At 39.8% G+C, this 15,479-nt stretch overlaps 1 protein-coding gene across 2 annotated transcripts; it reads left to right on the top strand.

The window, feature by feature from the left end:
• The first annotated feature begins 3,588 nt into the window (after positions 1-3,588).
• CCDC14 (coiled-coil domain containing 14) lies at positions 3,589-13,606 on the top strand. 2 transcript variants are annotated; one of them, XM_015635540.3, is made up of 13 exons: positions 3,589-3,636; positions 4,520-4,575; positions 5,054-5,117; positions 5,817-5,889; positions 5,984-6,124; positions 7,132-7,371; positions 7,461-7,555; positions 8,493-9,057; positions 9,597-9,738; positions 10,292-10,371; positions 10,829-11,047; positions 11,133-11,265; positions 12,353-13,606. In XM_015635540.3, exons 1-13 carry the CDS (start codon positions 3,604-3,606, stop codon positions 13,326-13,328), a joined length of 2,817 nt encoding a protein of 938 aa, XP_015491026.1. In that variant the 5' UTR covers positions 3,589-3,603; the 3' UTR covers positions 13,329-13,606. The 2 variants fall into 2 exon arrangements, with proteins under 2 accessions (XP_015491026.1, XP_015491025.1); XM_015635539.3 differs by having other exon boundaries at positions 8,478-9,057.
• The last annotated feature ends 1,873 nt before the right edge of the window (positions 13,607-15,479 follow it).

Genomic DNA, 15,479 nt, shown 5'->3' with positions numbered 1-15,479 from the left:
GAGCATTTAATGAGCTTTACATAAGATCCTTCAGTTTAATGTAGGCAGACAGACTAAAGACAAATTATTTTTTTCCCTCTATGTTTGCATAATACCATGAAGAAATTCCTGGTTTATAGACACTGATTCCAAAGACATCAGATTATAAAAATGTGATGACAAGCTCTGTGATCCACTGAGACGACAGGTCTCAGTGCAGCAAGTCCTGTCGTAGCTTTCACTATGCATGATTGAAATTGGACTGAGACACTGAAAATCTAGTGTAGATTGTCTTGGAACTTCTTTTATAATTGCATCACAATGATAAGGTCCATAATATATCAATCTTAACCTCCTCATTGTATCTCTACCTAGCCAACTGAAATATTCTCTATTAAATTTCTGCTTCCTCTAATAATATTTCACTTTGGTCAAGACATCCCTTAGGCCTGACTTTGAAAAACAAAGGTTGCTTTCTTAGCTACATGTTCATTGCTATTCACCTTTTCTATTCTGTTGGCTCTGTGTAGATTGAAGAGCTTTCTGTTGCTTTCTGTTAGCCAAGTTGTAGATTTATTCCCTAATTCTACACTTACAGGGATTTAGAGAACTACCAAAATAGTGTCAAACAATAATCACTGTTATTCTTGGCTTTCTTGTCTTATAAGAAGCTCCTTATTTTGTGAAATGCTCCCTTGTTAAGTCCACACAACTTTTTGGTCGTAATCTGCTGAGAAGAAAGCTTAATATTACTTTGTGCTGGTGCTCAATCATGCTTAGGTTAGTATTTAATTACATTGCTAGAACTTGTTAGTAGTGGTAGTAAGAGACTTTCAGACTTACACTGAATGTGAACTAGCCTTGGTTTTCTTAGGTAGGCACTGGAAAAGACCCATTTTCTGATGAAACTGGATTGATTGATTGATTGACTGATTGATTGATAAGTGCCTTCTCTCACTCTTCTGCCTTTATTAGCTTCATTTTCTTTGCTTTCTCTCCTTCCTGCAACAAAAGAGCATTGTTTTATTTCATCTGAGAATTGTTCCCTCAAAGGTCTCTACTCCTCAAAAGCTTGTGTTCTCTGTATATTTATTTCCTCATCATTATTAAGCACATCAGTCTTGTACGCAGTTTTCTGTAAGACCCTGGTGTTTCAACTCACTCTGTAAATAATTTAGAGTAAGAACAAGCTTTTTGTTATTTTCAGTGATGCTTCATGCAATATGGACAGCACCTCAAGCATTAAGATTGCAAATACAACCACATGTATGTTTTAATTATTCATCATTCAGACAGCTCTTCCTTGGCTAATGATACGAGGTTTTTTTCCACATATACTATGCTTTTTATTTATCTCACATTTCCCAGTTTTTTTCTTCTTTTCTGATTGACATTAGAATTCTTTCTACACCAAATAGGGGTGAAACCTGGAAGATTGTCAGTTTTCTTTCACAAAGGCCTTGGCCATATCCAAAATCATGTCCTGGAACTGTCTGAGGAATGTTAGTTATCTGTCAAACAGGAGGAAAAGATAAAAATGGTTTCACTAAATGGAATGACTTTTTTTTCTCTGAAAGATGTCTTTATGATAAATATGAGTAACAATATCATATTATGTATGAATGCAGCTCATGACTTTGAAGCATTTCAGTATGCAAGTGAAAGAAGAATTTTATTTTTTTAATCACTGTTTTACCATAACAACCAGACAGGTCCAGAGATATTCAGTGATATGTTTCAATAAAGAAAGCAAGTGTAAGTCAGAAAAGGTATCCATTTTCTGATGGCTGACTCTCTGCTCAGCATACACTGCTGAAAACCCTTCCAGTTATACCATGAGTCTCATAACAGCTTGTTCTTGTCTTTAAAGAGTGACTGCTTGGAGCTCTGTGACCATGAGAATTTTAATTACGTATGCATTTTTTAATCATTGTGGTTGAATTTTTAAAAATTATTTATAAGACGATCTTGCTGCTTCATCTGTAGTTTCAAAATGGCTCCGTTGGCAAGAATGGGACCTGATAGCTTTCTGTATTCATTTTCCTTCGCATGAATAAAAATGAAGTGCTGGCTGATCTGTGTGTCTTCAAACCAAAGGATGGGATGAGGGGGGGATTGGAGTTTTTACGTCACCTGTTACTAAAAACCTTGGAATATTTCTTCCTTATTTAAATATTGCACCCACATCTATCAGTTCAATGAGAACTAATCCATAAACTTCCAGAAACTACTTTAAGAGGAAAAGATACCAATGGTTCTGGCTCTAATTTGGTGGTTGCCACATATCTTTTTCAGCTTTTTTATCTTTTTTTTTTTTTTATCTTTCTAGTTTATATTCCTTCCCTCAGCTGTTATATTGCCGTGTTCTTATAGTTTTTAATTTTCCAAAGAGAAGAATGGAAGCAGTCCCCAAATTCCTGCCAGAAAACCCTTCTCAGTTACTGTTTTCTTTGGGGTTTTTCTTGACAAGCTGATAAATATCTTCCCAATGTATTTTTAATTCAAGTTTGTCATAGTTTCAGCGTGAATGTGAACATGGTAATAACAACACAATTTACACATTGGAAGAGCAGAGATGTTGAATATTTATATACACTTCTGCTACAGTAGTTTTTATAGCACAGTAACGCAACCACATTTTCAGCCTGAGTTAATGTAATTGCTTCCAATTCTGTGTGTTCACGAGGTCTATTTATTCAGCTAATAAAAGCAAGGAAATGCAGAATACTGATATGCCAGTGATAACCATTGTGTGGTTCTGAGTGTGGAGCCTGAGGCACAGCCCTCGATGATCCGCGCACACGGGTGTTCTCTGGGAACGCACCAGGTTTAACAAGCTGGGAGTCAGCGTGCAGAACCAAGAACCGATGGATTCAGCGTGCACACCGCGATCCAGCAGCTCCTTTCCCATGTCAGGCTACTTTACCCCGGTGTCCCTGCGGCTGCACAGGCAGGCCCAAAGCGCCAGGCAGGACCAGAGGACAGAGACCCGAGCTGCGCCAGGGGAGATTCAGGCTGGACACGAGGAGCGTTTCTTCGCTGGAAGGGCGATTAGACATTGGAATGGGTTGCCCAGAGATGTGGTAAAGTAGCGAACTCTGGGAAGTGTTTAAGAAAAACTGGGAGTGGCACTTAGTGCCAAGGTCTGGCAGACATGGTGGAGTTTGGTCACAGGCTGGATTCGAGGAGCAGGGAGGTTTCTCCCAACCCGACTGATTCTGTGACTCTGTGACCAGCAGGTTTTCTACTTATTTTACGGGTGTACGGAGCCCGTGTTCCCGGTGAACAGCAGCCAGCCGAGCACTCCTGGCTCCGGAGGGGCCGTTCCCTCATGGAGCGGCGGGGCGAGGCCAGGCACGCACCTCCCCTCACGGCCCGCCCTAGCCCCGCCCTTTCCCCATCTCGTCTCCCATTGGCTACTCCGCTCCCTCTCTCCGCCAATCCCCGACCCCGGTGCTTCCCTCCCCTCCTTCCCCTTCCCGCGCCCGCCGCCGCCGGCGCGCCGCGAGGCGGGGTCGTTAGGCCCTCCCCCTGCATCAGCCCCGCCCCTCACCGTCGGACCGGTTGGTGATTGGCCGGGGCTGGCGGGGGCGGGGCTGGCGGGGGCGGGGCCGGGCCGGGACCATGGCTGCGCCGGGGGCTGCGCGGCCCCGCAAGGTGCGTGCGGGCCGGGGGGAACGGGTGGGGCCGGTTTTTGTTCGGGGCCTCCTCGCTAGGGCCCGGGTGTGCTCGGAGGGGGTGAGGGGGCGTCGGGGAATCCTCCCTGCCGTCCGTGTAACGACTCCTGCGCGAGGTCGGGCCTTCCGAGGCCGAGGCCGGCTGGCACCGCAGCCATCTGACAGTGGTCCTGAGGCGCTGTGTGCGGGTCTGGGCCTGTCTCTGCCCGAGAGACGTGGAGCTCCTAGAGAGGCTCCAGGGGCTGTGGGTGTTGAGCCCCGGGAGGAGATGGCTGAGAGCGGACCTTCCCGGTGAGGCCGAGCAATAGCACACAATAGGCGGTGGGCAGAAACCGATGCACAGGGAGTTCCACCTGAACACGAGGAAGAACAGATTGTCCAGAGAGGGTGTGGAGTTTCCCTCACTGGAGATATTCAGGAACAGGTCAGGATGCAGACCTCTGCCATGTGTTCTGGGATGGCTCTGCTTGAGCCACTGTGGTCCCTTCTAGCCTCGTGCTGTGTGCTCTGGCCATAGATGATTCTTAAAATCCCCACAGTTCAGGTCTGTATTTATCAAGCATAGTTTCTATTTGAAACACATTTGTACATCAGCTCTTGGAGAGCCCTTAAGTGTCCGTGTCTGTAGAATGCTGTGGAAATTAACAAAGCATCCTGCTGTCAAGGTATGTTTTGTGAAATGAAACCCACAAGTCTCGGGCTCTGCTAGCAGCAGTTGCCCCCTTGACTAGCAAGCTGTAACTTCCCTTGAACTGATGTCCCTTGAACCTTGGCAAAAGTTCTTGGAAGTGGTGGGCAATAGTAGTCTTCAAGTGCTGTGAAAATACTTTGTGAAAATCAAAGTGTATTTCTGTAATCAACAGGCTCTGTCTTCTGGAAGGCTGTCAGGAGCAGTTAAACTAACAAATGGAAGAAATCAGTAAGACCTTCTTTACTAATACTGTTTAAAATTGAGTGTATGTGTGAGCATTTGGGAGCCTTATACTTGTCATGCCTGACAATTGAACTAAAAATCCTTGTATGTATATATAAAACATTTTAAGCTGAAGGGTTCTAAGTACCTCATGATCAGAGAGGCACAAACTGAATAGAAATTTTACATATAAAAATACAGATTTCATTCTGCATGCTTTATTTATAAAAGACTGAATTTATGTAATTACTAGCTATATGTAAGACTGTTGAGTGGAGACTGAATTCTTCTTTGACATAAGCTGTTATTATCTGCTTAACATGTTTGTTGCAGCCATGCAAAGTTTTCAGAAAGAGAAGGTTATTTTGTTTCATGATAAAATTAATACTCTTTTGCTTGCTATTACTGAATGAAAGTAAGGGTGTTTTTTTTACTTTGTTTCCCATTAAGGAGATGGTATAAACAGTAAATTTCAATTTCTTAGGTCTGGCTTAAGGAAAGAATGCCATTCTGATGCAGAATTCTATTCCACTGAATCTGACAATCAGGTAATTAAATGGCTCTTTAACACAGTCATCCTTGATATCTAAAGAGAAGGGAACTTGGAATACCTTCAGTAGCAGAAGAAAGCCAGATTAATTTAGCTCCTGATTAATTTGCATTAATAACCTGAAATTGCTCCTGCAAGGCAAGCAAGAGTGTCTGTACTACATCTTGCAGATGGGAGCAAATGGGCTTTGTGTGAGGTGTTTGGCTCTGACAGATCTCCTCAAGGCACAGGATAGATTTTGCAAACACAGATAAGCTGCTTATGGACAAGGGCTGGCCCTTACAGAAGAGCAGCTGCCCTTGTTAGGTTTTTGTGCTGAAAAGAAGAAGTAGCACTGAGTCAGTGCTGCAGTACTGGTTTTGTGTACTCCTGAGCCAGTTGTCTCCAAAATACAATTAGGCTGTAGATAATGGTTTAACTGTACGTGGGACTAAGGATAAAAAACATACATGTAATTAATGTAAAATCCAGCAAATAGACATGGATGCAACAGTGCAATTTAGTTATTTTGCAGAATCTGTGTGTTTGCAAACTTCCATGTAATTACAAAGTAGTACATGGGCAATGATACATTTTTTTGGTTATGAGTTGTTCTTTGTCAGGTGGCAGATTGGGGTACACAGCTCTAAAACAGCATCTTGGTTTACTGAAAGAAAACAGTGGTACTCGTTTACTGACTGCAGTGCTCTTTGTGCAGGTTGATACTATTCAGAATGGACTTGACCATTGTGCAGCTTTGCTGAAGAATATCTTACAAAAGGAAGCTACAGGTTGTACCCATTTAAAGCACAAGTTATGTTTTTAGGTTTTGTAATACTCTCTTGATTTGTTTTGTTGAGCCCTTTTTCTTTCAATTAATACTAGGAAGGGAGACTGTCAATAAACAACCTGGGAAAACAGCTACCTGTAAATTTACTTCCAAGCCTTTTCTAACCAAAGGAAATACCTCCAAGAAGAAAGGGTTGAAAAGAATCATTACTCCCGCCCCTGTCCAAAAAGAAATTGGTAAGTGGGCTTTCTTAGGCTTGATTTAATTTTTTTTATTCAAGCAACATTGAAAGATTTCTCAGCTTAGTGAGATTCAGTGAGGCTTCAAATAATTGTTGCCATTTGTCACAGGTTCATCCAGAGTGGGATCCACAAAATAATGTATTATTTCCTTTCAGAAACCTTAAATGTTTACTAAACAATTACTGAAGTTCACAAGTGTTTGAACTTCAAGTACAAGGAAGAAAGTTGAGTGTTTTTACAAGTACCAACATCATCAGGTTTATCTGGTAGGAAGTATGGAGGAGACTGATAATACCCTTTCCCTATTTCTCTTGGATAGGAAGCATTGCAGTGCTTGGTCTCAATTTAGGATCCACAGCTAGAAACTGATCTGAAGTTCAGTGTCCAGCCTGGCTTTTCTGAAAGAAGGATTTGTGGAAATAGGGAAGTGGGGCTAGAAACAAGACCTCAAATGGTTTAGTGGCCAAATTACTTGAATGGAAAGATAGATGGAGTGCTGTCAGCTGAGTTGCTCCCAGGGGAAATATTTCATTTATTATCATTTCTGCCTCTCTGCACCCTGTTGCTTCTGTGCAATTTCTAATCATGTAGGTGAGTGGGGCCTGTAGTCAGCTGTGTAGCAGAATGCCCTTTGGGAACTGTAGGAAGTGAACATGTAGCTGATAATCTTCCCAGCACTGTAAAATTACAGAGTTTTAATTATACCTAAGCAGAGATTTTAAGAATTGCATTTTAAAACTGACCTTCTGTAGGATTAAGTCCCTGTAGTCCCTTCAAGGACAGCTGTCTGTCCAACTGGTTAAGGTTGCTCTACCTGGAAGAAAAAAATGATGGATTCATTAGCTGGAGAATCAAAATCTGACTGTAATCCTGGGCCATAGGATCTTCGTTTCTGTTTTCAAGAGAGCCTTCCAGAATCTGCCAGACAGTACAATGGGTTTGTGTAGATCAAGAAGACAGGCAGCTTCAGCTGGAGTTCTTTGTTCTTTCTTTCTCTACAGTGCCAATATTAAATAGAAAAATTGCCTCATCTACCACACTTCCTATTGAGAAGGAACTTTCCAGTGCAGCAGAGAATCAGATGGTTCAATCAATTCATGTGCCTTGCAATGAACACTCTCCTGAGGTGTATCAGAAACTGTATGAGCATGTGCAAACCCAGATGTCTCTGATAACTGGCCAGCCCACACAGAAGAGTAATGAAATTCCTGCTGTAACTCCTTGTCCTACCTCGAACCAGGGTTAGTGGATGTATTAATGTAGAGTTGACTATTTAACTGCATGAGTTTTTCCCACATTGCCCTGATCTATGAGTGTTGTTTTCTTTTAGGATGTCAAAATGTTACAGCTTTGAATTACCAGTTACCAACCTCCACATCAGCACTGTCCCTGCAGCATTCAGCTAATCCTTTATCCACTCATTCTGTAAGTAAAAGTTTGATTCTCACTATCAATAAAGACTGAATTAGCACTGCCTATTTATTTATACATTTCCTTGTGTCAGTTTTCCTAATAATTTTCCTTTAAAAAAATTGTGTATTTCTAACTGTAGTGATGCATAGAGAAAACACTGCTATTCAAAACACATTTTATGTAGACACCAAAAAATGAAATTAGGGGCATTTCAGCTGGCTGCTTGCTTCTACCTGGGGAATTCTGTAATGGACAGCAAACACGGAAAGTGCAGGAAATTACTGATTACTGTTAATTGCATTCTCAGTAATGCACACTAGGGTCATTAACCAACTCCTGAGAAAAGAACTCATATATCATATGGAGGTCTCCCTGCCAATGGTCAAGGCAATTATTTCTTCAGACATTATCTTAGAGGCACATGTTAAAAAGCCTGTGTATTTCAGGGTATAGAATAGAGGTGACGGAGAATACCAGCTGCCACCTCAGGAAATGTGGCAAAGGGCTTGAATCCACCTTGAATGTGTAAGACTGTAGACTTACCTTCCATCTGCAGGCAGATGAGCAAGGTGAGGACCTTGACTTTAAAGTTCATCTACTTAAAATACTGAAAGGTAACAGTGTTGTGCATAATATTTCTCTTCTTCCCTGTTCTGCTTGGATTCAAGAAACTACTGAATTTTTTTTCATTACAGAACAGTTGTAAAAGAACTGTTTTAATGTTGCCAATAACATTTAAGATAAAGGTAATCTAAATCAGACTTGCATTTTAAGTGCTCCTTATTATACAGGAAGATGATTCCATTATTAATTTGTAGTTGTTCTTATAATTAGCAAAGAATGAACAAGTCTTCATTGAGTCAGATAAGGGTAGTGCTGTTTGTTGGTTTTTTCCCTAAAGATTAAAAATCATGTTAATTTTTTGTTTAATTAGAATATTTTTATGCAGGGTGGTCCTGTAGAGAGTGCCAATGAATGTGTTCCGGAGATGGGAGGACCTGTGGTTTGCCCAGTGGTTTCTGCTGCTGCTGCTGCTGCTGCACAAACACAGTCTGGAACTGCTCCACCTGCTGTGATCCCTTGTACAGCACCTGGAGCATCAACCCCTTCAATGCCTGCTTTGATCCCAACATCCTCTGCCAGAGAGATAGCCCCAAGCCAAGAGCAGCAGATGAAAGAAGCAGATGTGATGTGGTGCATACAAGCCCTGTTACAATCCAGTGAAATCCTGAATGGCAGACCTGAACAGAGGGGCCATCATCACTGTCCAGCAAAACATGATGGCTCATGTGACACAGAGGAGGATACTTCTGAAGAGCACAGTGAGGACATGGTCAGTGAAGAAGATGAATTGACTGTACTTGACATGTCTCCAGTGAAAGATACAAGCTGTAAGACAAGTTATGTGAGGAAAGTTCTAAAATCTAGAAAGGAAAGTCCAGAAGAAACTGCCCATAAAGTTAGGACTATAAAGCATCTTATGGGTGAGCTCAGAGCGCTGGTAATAGATCAAGGTGAGGACATTTTCATTGTGCAGTAGAGTCATTACATACAAATAACACAAGAGCTCGATGAAAGGAGTGAGCACTTCAGTTTCTGGAAGTTGTATGTGTCAGATCATGTTTGACATCTTACTGTGGTTTTTCACAAGTATAAATCCTTCAGGATTCACTCTGGATAAGTATTAATATATTTTTGTAATATTTTAATATTATCATGTTAGCACGATAAAGGTTGTTGCTGTTTTGTAAAGAGAGCTTTCCCCAAGAAATTTCCTGGTGTGGACAGATTGCAATAGCAGTCCCACCAAGGCTGGTTGGAGAGATGGTGAGTTGTGTTTTACTGAGTATGTGAAGCATAGTTTTCATACTCAAGTTTAACAACTTTAAATAAATAGAGTTAAAGATGAAGTTTTCTTGGAGGGAAAAAAAACCCTGATACTATTAAATCCCTATTAAATAACTTTGCAGATTGCTTAATCACATGTAAAACGCTAGTTATATTACAGATTTATAGGTTTATGGAGTCTCTTTTTTTCCCTCACTTCTTGCAGGTGACTCAGAAATGCTGAGGTTGATGAGTGAAATAGAAGACTCTGTATCATTGCTGCCAGCTGTAGTGGGAAGTACAAATATCCAGGCTGAAATAGCTCTGGCTTTGCAGCCTCTCCGGAGTGAGAATGCCCAGCTGCGCAGGTGGGGAGCTTTGTGAGCCTGTGCTTACCGTAGCTGCATCTAAAGCATCTTTAACTGCTCTGGCTAAAATTGCATTTGTTAAGGCTCTTCCCTTCTTGTCTGCAATATTTACGAATTAGAAAGCATGCTGGTAAGGCCATATATACTCTAAAAAGCAATAATTAACACAGCATGACTTTGGTATATTAGTAGCATGAGTTACCTCAATGCATCACTCTAAAAACTGCACTATCAAGATAGTTAGCCTGCTCATATTCTTTTTGTAGTTTATTCTCAAATAAAAAGTGTTTCTCATGTCAGGGGGTTTTCACATAACTGGAGAGAATTTACATCAGATTTACTTCACATATTTACCAGATACTTGGAAAGGATATTTTGTGTTGAAGAAGTACCAGAATGTAAGAAGGTGTTATTAAGACTTCTTTATATTTCTGAAATATTCCCTGGCATTTAATTCTCAAAAGCAACTTCTCACCAAACTAATTTACAGTGCAGTCCTTCTGAGTGTATTCTAATATTACTGATTTTGTGCATTTTCACAATTCACATTTAGGAGACTAAGAATATTAAACCAGCAACTTAGGGAACAAGAAAGCAGTGAGAAGACATCTGGACAGAGCTGCAGCTATGAATGTAAAGTACCAATAATGTTGCTTGGGGCATATTTTTTAAATCTTTATTACAAAAGATATTTTTATTTATATATCTGTAGTTTCATACATATATATGTATTTTGGCCTTTAGTAATAGCTGAACTAAGTGGGTCTAATGCTGCAACTGCATTTGCATGGACTGTTGAGCTTCTTTGGACTCCACATAGTAGGATTTGGCTCTTTAGCTGCCAAGCAGGTTATTTTTCCTTATGTACCTCTTAAAATGAAGATGGTTTATTAAATAATTAAGAAGAAAGCTTGAGCTTTATCTTGCTGAAAAAAAAAAACAAAAAAAAAACCAACAAACCCAAAACCCTTCTATCTGTAACCAAAATTCATCTATTCATATTACCAAGATTATTTAAAAACTTAGTTTGGTTTAGAAATTCAAGCTACCACACAAAACACATAAACATTTTATGTTTTACTTTTGGTAGTGGTTTCTTTGCAGTCCTTGAATATGATGCTCCAGAGTCAATTAAAAGAATCGCAGAAAGGCCTTGATTCACTGCAGGCTAAAAATGAGGAACTACTGAAAATAATAGAAAGTCAGAAAGAAGAAAATAAACATCTTGGAAAAAGTATTCAAGATAAAGAAGAAGAATTGCTAGAAAACAAACAGCATTATGACATTCATTCCACCAAGCTAAAGATTGGTGCGTGTTTTCAATTTGGTTATTCTTTGTTTAGCATTTTAAAAGTTAAATGAAATAATTATGTAAGTTCTTGTTGGCATTTCAGAAGTGGAAGAGGCATTAGGAACTGTGAAGAGCCTTCAGTTTAAGCTGGAAGCTTCAGAGAAAGAAAATAAAATTTTGGGCATAACGTTACGTCAGCGTGATGCAGAAGTTAAGAGATTGAGGGAATTAACCAGGTACTATTGGCTAAGCTTTTTTTTTTTTTTTTTGACCTCCTGGCATTGTTTTTATTTTTTTAAAAATCTTTCTTATTCCTTGAGGTTTTGGGGTTTTTTTTTTTCATCCTGTGGATTATTGTACTCTTAGTATCTTGGTGGTAGGAGGTCTCATAAACTAAAACTTCTTGCAGTTCTTTTGGTTACAATGTTGCTATAATTTTGTTTTAAAACAGAGTTGTCATATTCCATGACTTGAGTTCTGTGGTAAAGTAAAATACTATCTGCCATAACTTATGTGAAGTCTTAACTCCTAATAGCAGATCTGCCAGTAAGAACTATTGCTGTGAATTTACTTCATCTTGCTCTTTTATGCTGAAAATAGTGGCAGGCTGGGAGAAACAAATAGCTTTTTGCAGATGCATAGTAGTGTGTATATAATTGCTTCGGATATGTTGTGAAGAGGAAACAAAACTTTTGTCTGTCATGTTTATAGTTGGGACTGATTGGAACAGCAGAATATTTTGAATAGACATTTCAAATTCTTCAGTAGAATGTTAGACACTTCTGTGACTGCTGTGCTGACCACCAGGTGGTGGTAGAATGATGTCACATTACACATGTGTGTGTATATGCCAGAGACATAAACATCTAAACGTTCATCTTTTCTGATGGAAAAAGCAGAAAGATAGAAGAATTCTTTCTTTTATTATGTTTTGGGGTTTTTTTTATTTTGATGCAATGGGAAGAATTATTTAGAAAACCTTTTTAGTGATTTTGGTAACTGCTTCTATCTGCTTTGTAACTGTTTCTTGGCATTGATTTATTTCATCTTGTGCTGCTCAAAGCATGTACACCAGGAATAATCTGGAGAGCTTCATTGGGTTGTGCCATTTTTGTTACTTTTTAGCTACAGTGAGCTGAAGAAGAATTCAAAAAACTTGGAATTGGTTCACATTTGTACTGCATTTTATAACACTGTCTAGAAAGTGCACTGCAACTTTGCCACAGCCTGATAAATCTAATGTTTTGTTTCTATAGAAAAGTTTTTAACTAATATTTTTTAGTGACTGATTTTGAATCTGTTTGGTTGATTTTACCCTAACAGAACTTTGCAGGGCAGCATGGCCAAGCTTCTATCTGACCTCACAGGGGACAGTGTCAGACCCAAACCTGAAAAAGCTCTCTCAAAGTCTCTTTTGGAAGACCATGAAAAGCAGATGCAACCTGAGCTGTTTCCTGGGAGTACTTCAGTAATGACTTACCTTAAAACATTAGAAATGGATCATATTTTGATAGATACAGATCTTCAATTCCCAAATAAAACTGGAGAAGTAGAAATGCAAAATCTGTCCTATGAAAAGTTTGCTGCTGAAGGAAGTAAAATTAACAGTACATTCACAGAAGAACGAACTTCAGCTCCCAAAGGACCACCAGCTCCATTGAAGCAAGATGCAGAAACAGGGAGTGATTCTGGAACTTTACTAGATGATCAAACCAAATTGGATGAGACAATTTATATTCCACTGACTAGCAGTGCCTCTAAAAAACAGCAGTCAGTCTCTGGAAGAAGCAGTCTGCTACCCCAGAGCAGAGGGGCTTGTCAGAGGCTGGATTACCACTGTGAGTTTCCAAGCTCTGTGCAGCAGTATGGATGTGAGGATCCAGCTCTACTGGATAAATTAAATGCTGGATACAGTGTGAAAAACAGTGTGGAAAACACGCTTGAAGTTACAGGGGATAAAGCAAAGCCAGAAGGAGACAAAGTCCAAGTGAGACCAAGAGGCATTCCAAGTGGGGCTGCAAAAGATTTCATGGATAAACCAGACCAGCCTCAGCCAGGTACATACCCTCGTACATCGATGCCATTTCCAACAGGGATTTCTCAGAAAACAGGCAGTAAAGCAGCTGATTTTAGTTGCATTTCATTTGATGATTTCTCAGGGAGGTCTGACTGGAGTGCATCTTCTTTCTCAACATTTACTTCTCGAGATGAAGAAGACTTTAAAAATAGCTTAGCAGCCTTGGATGCCAACATAGCCAGGTTACAAAGGACTCTGCAGAGTAACATTAGGAAACAATGAGTGTGAGAAAGCAAAATGGGCTATAGCTATTTGGATAATTTTTTTCTGAAGTATATTAAGTATGGTACTGATATGTATATTTGTATACAACTTGTATTAACAACTTGTTCCTAGCTGTTTCAATTATGGATAGGATTTGTTCTTCATTAGGCTGTGGTGCTGTTATCCTTGATGTGTACAACTTGAAATAACTGGTTTTTTATATAAAATAGAAATGGCTTTTTTAATTATGACTTAGTTTTATACTCTTTACTTGCAAAATTAAATGTACTTGTTTACTTGTGGGTTTTTTTCCTTCCCCAAAGAACTATTGTAAGGTGCTGTACATGAGCAAGAGGTTCCACATGTACAGGCCAAGGAGGAGCTAGTTACAGAGCAGTTCTGCAGGAAGGAGTACTAAGAGTTACAGTTGTTAAGTCAGGATCATTCTATTCTAAAAACAAAGGCAACCATCAATATGGGATTTTTAGTGTTTGATATGTCCTATGAAATATATGAAGCAATCTTTTTTTACTCACCACTGATAAAAATATTTTCTCTTTGGAGCACTGTACTCTAAGAAAGAAGTTGATGAAGTGGAGAGTCCAGACAAAGGCAAGAAAAAGATTGTCGAAGTTCCATTGCTTTCTACAATTCTGTTAGAATGTAGAAAAGCAGAGCATGCTTTTCACAAATGTTTGCTTTTTTATCTAAAGTAAAAGGGAATAGTAGTACTGGTGGATAAACGCAGAGCAGAAACAGGCTGAGGAACAGAAGCAGCAGAGCTGACACAAAGGAGACAAATGAGGCTTTAGCTGAAAGCTGGCCAATCAGTACAGTTAGGAAAGCACCAGAATATACAGCCTGAGGAAGGCAGGGAAATTCTACAGTTGTTGAGGTGTCAAAGCATCTCTTGGACATTAATACAGAGAGTCTGGACAGAATCACCTGAATTTGCTCTCACAGGAATGGGAATGGAGCAGAGAATGATTCCAGTCTGCTGTTCTCACTGACAGGCTTTTCAGCATCTCAGTCTCAAGAATATGCATAATGTAAGTGTTTAAGTTTCAGGTAGAGGAAGGTACCATTGTTACCATTCTGTGCCTCTTATATTCTCAGCAATGCTTCAGAGCTGTTTTTCAGGGAAAATACCTTTAGAAAAGGAACAGCAGTATAAAGACCTGAGTTTAAGACCGCTTTTTCTGCAGAATTGCCTATTATTTTTTTTCCTAGAAAACGTCGTCCTTCCTGGCACTCTTGTTGTCTGTTTCTATGTAGGAGAAAAATCCCTCATGGTTATCTGCTTGGGTGGACACATTTTAAAGTTAGGACACTGTCCATGCATTGTGCTGGGGAGCAGCTTTGTGATTATTTTAGTTACTGGTAACTGAGTCATAGAAAGGTATGAAGAGAACACACACTACAGAAGATGCCAACTGGCACTCCTGCTTTGAAAAAGGAAAGTTAGACTAAATAGTGACTTCAGTCATTTAGAATGCTTTTAAGGCTTGGCCTGGATTTCTCAGTATTCTCCATACTAATGCTCAGATTCAAAATAAGGTTGATGGTATGAAAGTGAACAGGTTTTAATTAAGTATTTACAAGCAGTTTCAGTGTAGAAGCTAAGAAAGTTTTAAACAATTATGATGTGGGCTAAAGATCAGCTACAATAAATTCTAATCTTTAGAACTCACAAACCTGAAAAAAGATGGGAAGAATATTCACTAGTAGACAATTCATTCAATTTTCTCCTTGCAGCCAAGACTTTCTCCATTTGAAGGAGGGTATTCTTCCTGGCCAAAGCTAATTGCAGTATGGTAAGGCAGTTGTGGTGTCAGGTTGCCCAAGCATGTTGCTCTTGTTTTGAGAGAATTTACATTCACTTCTACCTCAGTGGACAGAGACGTTTCACCATCTTACTTGTTTCCTGTTTGCCTTCACAAAGTCAGATCTATGAAAGCAGGAGATGACTACTGGAAAACACTCTAGGGCATAATGACACAGGAGCAGGTTTGAAATGTGTGTCTGCTTCCAAGGAGGAGAAACATAGAAGAAGAGACAGGAAGGAGACTTGTTTTAAATGATCCTTTGTTTTGTACTCCCATATGTCAATCAGAGCTATGGCAACTTAATGAAATATAAAATTTCTCATATATGGGCATTATAAATGTG

This window comes from Parus major, chromosome 7, assembly GCF_001522545.3.
Source record: "Parus major isolate Abel chromosome 7, Parus_major1.1, whole genome shotgun sequence".
NCBI classification, from domain to species: Eukaryota; Metazoa; Chordata; class Aves; order Passeriformes; family Paridae; genus Parus; species Parus major.
Note: the sequence above shows the minus strand (reverse complement) of the source record. Positions and strands in the feature narration are given on the sequence as shown.